This window comes from Seriola aureovittata, chromosome 2 (genome assembly GCF_021018895.1).
Source record: "Seriola aureovittata isolate HTS-2021-v1 ecotype China chromosome 2, ASM2101889v1, whole genome shotgun sequence".
In the NCBI taxonomy this organism is placed as follows: domain Eukaryota; kingdom Metazoa; phylum Chordata; class Actinopteri; order Carangiformes; family Carangidae; genus Seriola; species Seriola aureovittata.
In genome coordinates this window covers 11,876,506-11,882,612 of record NC_079365.1, presented here as the reverse complement: position 1 = coordinate 11,882,612, position 6,107 = coordinate 11,876,506, and the positions used below count along the sequence as shown (strand labels likewise).

Sequence of the window (6,107 nt, the reverse complement as noted above, 5' to 3'; positions counted from 1 at the left end):
GTTACTGTAAGTTGATCATACTGGAAGGTCCAACAGCTGATTAGTCAATTTGTAAAACTACATCATAAAGAAAAAGAAACAAAAAATATATATATATTTTAATGGAAGAGATTTTTACTTGTCACAGTAGGAAAAGCATAGTGTAAATAATAAAATAATGATGAATTACATGTAGCTGGTTCAGCTTCAGGGTCCTGCTACTGTGCATGCTGGTTCACAGACAGAGCCATTGTTAATAACACCTGTTCTTTCTCAAAATGACTGTTGTGAAAATGGCCTATCCTAAACAATGACATTGAAAAGAACCAGTCAGGGGATGGACACAAGACAATTTCCAAAGCAGTGAATATCCCTCAGTGTACAATAAGATTATACTGTGGAAATATGGCATAGTGGTAAATCTGCTGAAAGTGGGTTGTCTTCCAAAACTGAGAATGTTTGTGTAGAAGAGCACTAGGGGCAGAAGCTATCAAAAGGCTTACGACAAGTGTGAAGGAGGTAAAGGGTTCAATGGGTAAGATGGGAGACATGTATACAAATACTGTTGCCTTTACAAAAGCAGGTGGGAAAATGAAAGAAAAAAGTTTTATATCCTGGTAGTTCCAAAATATGTTTGACCTTTATGCTTCATGATGTGTGTGGTGGAAGCCCAACACTGCGCATCAGCAGAAATACAGAATGTCCACTATGACTCATGGTGGGGGGCCAGACCATGCTGTGGGGATTTCTCTGGGAGTTTTCTGCAGCAGGCCCCGCAGGGGCTGTGAGAGGAGGATGAATGCAGCAAAATACAGAGAAATCTTGGAGGAAAACCTGTGATGAGCTGTTGAGAGATGCTTTATTTTAAAGCTAGATAACAACACCAAATATGAAGTCAAAGCTGCATATAGATGGCTTTTGAAAAGAGACTAGGACCAACCAAAATCTGAGTCCAGACCTCAAGCATAGAAGAATTTAAGCAAAATTGCACTGTCCAGATCTTCAAAGCTGATAAAGACCTACCAAAATACCATAGGCTCAATGCAATTATTTCAGATTTGTACTTTGGATTGATTTGGAGGATGTTTATACTTTTTTGTGTGTCCTCTGCTGATTCAAAATTCCATCCACTGTGATTCAAGGTTGTAAACCAATAGAAGATGAAAAACATTATAGGGACTATACATTGCATAGGCACTATATGTCACTTGAAACCTAACATTTGTTTTATAAAGACAACAAACACAGAAATTGTCTGATCAAGGTTTTACTCAAAATTGCATCGCATTCCCTCCCAAAACAACTTAATTATTTTAGTAATAAAAAATAAGGTGGCAGAATTAAACGCAGAGTAACAGTATGCAATTTAGATGCCATAAGAAGCACCATCCCTATTTGGCATTGCATTTAAATCTTCAGTCAAGTCTGATATAGCCATCCAATTTTCACAACATGTTGATATATGTCTCTTTTAAAGTTATTACTCTTCTCTCTGTGACACTTTACAATTGCAATCGAACTTTGACTCCCTGGGGACTTAAATTCCAAGTTTGTAACTATTTATGACATTCATTCAAAACATGTTATCTAGTATTAGATGTCAAAGTAAATACAACATACATATCTGTATAAAATGTGTATTTCAAACCTAAAGAAAATGTGGGAGATGCCAAACAGCACTGTTAAGAAAAGTTAAGAGATCCAAAAAAGTAATGTATAGTGTATACAAGAACATCTTCATATATTAGCTTTGTTTATCTTTCCCTCCACCTTTGACAGAAGAAGTGATACAGAAAAAATAGCATAGCTGGGAGCAAGCAGTATTGATCCATTTTCAGTTTGATCAGACATAACCTCTGGCAAATTTCTATTGGTCATATTTTTTCCAAATATATACAGCTAGGCTAACTTTAGGTTGTGTACAGGTACAAGGTATAATGCACACGCTGCCATTCGATCCTGCATCCTTCATTATAAATAATCATGGGGTGTGGATGGAGACAATAAACAGCATTAGCCAACTACAGAATGATACCATGTAACCAAACAGCCTCTCTCCTCTGTAATAACTGTGGAGTAGATTCAGGATGCCCTTCTTGTCTGTAGTGCACACACATTATTAAGGGAGCAGTTATGTACCCAGTCACCAGAAGGGGGCACCACTGGGTATTTCTCACATGGGTCCACAGGGCAATGGGGTTTCATCGGTCACTTAATCCTAGAAGTGTCCCGCAACAAGGATTAGTACATGACCACTGAGATGAGTCCGTCCCCACCCTGCACCCGTCCAGTCCTTTCCAGTCCAGTCTGACTATCATTTCAAGAAGACGATATAGAAAGCCATAGCCAGACAGGAAACCGCCACAGCAATGTGGAGCCGCGTCCCAATTATTGCAGCTGAGAAAAGAGATGGAGGATCAAGAGGATGAATGAAGAAAACCGCAGGTAAATTACAAACATATGGAACAAGGGTAGAATAGCAAATATAAACAGATGTGTATCAATGAGTTACTTTAACTACTGATGAGCAATTCTCTCCAAGTGACAATAAAATTAATGACAGAGATTAAAGTTGGGGTGAGTGGGCAACAGATGTAAAGTCCTCTCTCATGGTATACGTAAGTGGATTTTTATCAAAATATCAACTCAAATCTCCAAATCCTACTCATAGTCCCTCTTTCATTTAAGTTTCCATTGTACTGGAGTACAGGGCCAACAGCACAACATGTGCTAACATGGCTTCAAGCTGCTAATACTGTACTGTTGCATTCAAATGTTTGGGCACCCCTTGCCAAATTACATAGTTTGTTGAGGTTTTGAGGGGCTACAAAGCACTGGCCTACTATGGTGCTACAATTACTGTTTATCATTATTATTTTAATCCACAAGAAACAGTGCATTAATATTTGATGGAAATGTTTGTTTGCTGCAGGGGTTGCATTTAGTTCTAAACAAAATAAGCCATATATGCAATTTACCCAGGGGGACACAAACCTTTGCATACAACTGTACATATTGCAATGGCTGTATAATATAATAACATTACATGTTAACTCAAAATTAGTTCTTAGATTGCTGTCTACTGTACCAGGACATTTTGTGTAGGTGTGTGTTCAATCAGCATCTTGTGAATTCATTCATCTACCTTTGTAGAAAACGCCCCACACTCCTTTCTTCTCTGACAGTAGCCAGTTGTTGAGTCGAGGCACCTTTTTGAGGTATGCACAAGTGCAGATGAACAGCAGCCCAAACACCAGGATGCCATCGAACGAGTACACTACGGAAGAGGAAAGGATAATATCAATCAATCCGTCTCACATACCAGTTGGCTGTTCGCTTAGCTTATTCAACTTATTGACAGTACACAACAACATCTGTTAGCTGAATTAAATGAGACAAAACAAAAATGACAACAATAGATCTCTCCTGATTATGAAAATATGTGGGAGTTTACATGCACTAGTCCACATTAATTTAGCATCTGTGAATCTAAAAGCATCCTGATAACAGTTGGTTGTGAATAACACACCATAGAATAACATTCACCGATTCTTGCAGTGATACTCCACAGATTAGTTTTTAATTTTAAAATGCCTCATTGTAGAAATAAATACTGCTGCACCACAAACAGTGAAAAACCGAGCAACTGCTAAAGACACTGTATCAACACTGATAGTGAATTCACATGGACACATCTGCATAACCTGTCACCATATAATGTATGTCCTTGCTCTGACGTCCAGGTTTGACGGAGAGGTATTGTTTTTGTGCTGTTTTGTCTGACATTGCCTCTACTGTGGGAAGTCACTCATACAGCAACATATACACTTTGCCTTGATGTGGATTTTACCTTTAACCAACATGTACAAACTGTGTTGTTGACTCTGCAAGTCCAGCGGTGCTTGCAGATACAGCAGCACTAATAACCTCTGTTCATGTAACCACATCAGCAGTGAACGAGCTCAAAATAAGTTAGATATTTTAAGAACTAAGATGAATAAAATGCTTACAGGTTTGTCTTGACTTGTTCGATCCAATGACTGTAGCTACCTGGATTTTTAAGCTAGATACCTTAATCGATGCTAGTTAGCGAGTTGCTTTGTAGACAGTAAAAAATACGATGTGTCCAGCACTTAGAGCTTTTCACTGTGGACGGCAAACTGTACAGTGAATTTGTAATTGTAACAAAGAAGCAGTACAACACAGTTAAAATGAGTAAAGAAAAATCATTTCTGGTGCTAACAGACTGACAGTGCTGCCCAGGGCCACGTCTACAGCTAACCTAGCTTTAGCCTTCTTTGCTAGAAGTAGTCTAACTTGAATGACCTGTTCTGCTGCCGACACTTCTTGGCTAGTTTCGCAACACAGTTGACCTACCATTTGTCATATTCGCAGGTTGCTATTTGACGATGCTATATGACTGTTTCTTCCTTTAAATTAGCAATCCATCCTGAATAATAAAGTGGAGATATAATACAGTCTACTTCGCAGTCACTCGGTTGACATTTCCGGTTTCACTGGTTTACATTCTTCTTCTACATTTTATGTTTGTTGTTGTCCAGCTAGTATTACTGCCACCTACTGGAATATATGATTTACAACTGCCTCTACCTCACCCATGTGACCCCACATATTTAAATTTGCACATTTCAAATCTCAAACATCTTAGTACGTACTCTTTCCATAAATTTGTTTTTAAGTGTCATCTCAGCCTGTTGGCCACACATGGGTGGATTATGAGAAAATGCACCCTTGGGCACAGACAGGTAACCACCAGTGTGAAAGTGTTTCTTTGTAGTTGTTTTGTGTCTCTTCATGCACGTTTTCTATTTCTATGTAGTTGTTCTGCATCCCTTTTTAATTGCTCTGTATTTTTATGGTCGTCTTGTGTCTCTTTAAGATTCTTTTGTGTGTCTATGTAGTTGTTCTGAATCCCTTGTAGTTGTTTTGAGTCCCTGTAGTTGTTTTGCCTCTCTTTGGGATTGTTTTGCACCTCTTTGTTGTCATTTTGTGTCTTTCAAACAATGGCCACTTCACATGGAGGCTCTGGCCTGTTCAGCAATCCATCCATGCCAGTACAGTAGCCCTATGCTATGACTGAGTGTATCGAATTCCCTTCATTGTTGGGAACTTTCCCATGAAATATACCTCATGCAACACAACCAAGACAGCAAAACAAAGACATATTTGGAAAATGATAAACTGAATTGTCCCTAGTAAACCTTGTAGCATGTCCATGACATAGTCATCATCTATAATGAGTCAGAAACACACAAATGCAGACATGGTGCACATGAGATGGCAAAAGTGGCACACAGGTCTTCCATTGCTCACAACATTTCATTCAGGATGTGGCCAACACACTCCTCTCTGCAGTAGGGTGGCATGGAGGCAGCAGCTACAGTAGAAGGAGGACAAAGGCAGGATTAACAAAGTGGGGGAAAATGCTGGCTCTGCTGCAGCTCTACACCTGGACACACCTTGGGCACTACAGCAGAGGGAAGGAGGAGGATTAATCTGAGCTTCCACCCACACTGCTTTGAACTGACACCACTATACAGCCACCTTCACCTCATTCCCTGCAGGTGCATCATGGAGCAATTTGTGCAGGCAGCCACCCGTCACTGTCTGTCCAAACAGCCCCAGTCTCAGCCAGTCAAGACGGTACTGAATCAATGTACCTGAAGACCCAGGTGGCAAACCACCTTTTTTTGCTGAATAATTTGCTCCAGACTACCCAATAAAAGGTTAGCATATGCAGTTTACAGTATGTTTCAGTAAATATCAGACAGTATGTCTGTCATACTGTGTGTATGTGCTGTAGTCATTGCTGGAGGAAAACTCAACAATCTAGACTTTCAGCATGTTTCAACTTTAGGTTACAGCTCCTTTTCTCTTTTGTGACTTGAAAAAAGTCGCCTACCATTTCTTATAAATTGTTTCAAACCCACTGGTTAGACTAAGATGCACACATATATTATGTTCAGGCTGAAAATTAACTGCTTCTGTCATGACGTGATACCTGCATGCATAAATACAACATAACAGACATCTGTACAGACTTTGTCACATGAGTTGTGTAATGCATATTCTTAAACCTACATTCTGCTCATATTACCTTCATTGAT

General features: G+C 39.4%; 1 protein-coding gene across 1 annotated transcript; it reads right to left on the bottom strand.

Moving 5' to 3' along the window:
* Positions 1–819: 819 nt before the first annotated feature.
* tmem167b (transmembrane protein 167B) lies at positions 820–4,503 on the bottom strand. Its single transcript, XM_056393250.1, has 3 exons — positions 4,357–4,503; positions 3,125–3,256; positions 820–2,376 (listed from the first exon to the last, which is right to left on the bottom strand). Exons 1-3 carry the CDS (start codon positions 4,364–4,366, stop codon positions 2,294–2,296), a joined length of 225 nt encoding a protein of 74 aa, XP_056249225.1. The 5' UTR covers positions 4,367–4,503; the 3' UTR covers positions 820–2,293.
* Positions 4,504–6,107: the final 1,604 nt, after the last annotated feature.

Coding starts and splice junctions, on each gene's coding strand:
- tmem167b (XM_056393250.1), bottom strand. Junction 2,377..3,124: donor GTGGGGCGTTTTCTACAAAG/GTAGATGAATGA, acceptor CTCTTTTCTCAG/CTGCAATAATTGGGACGCGG.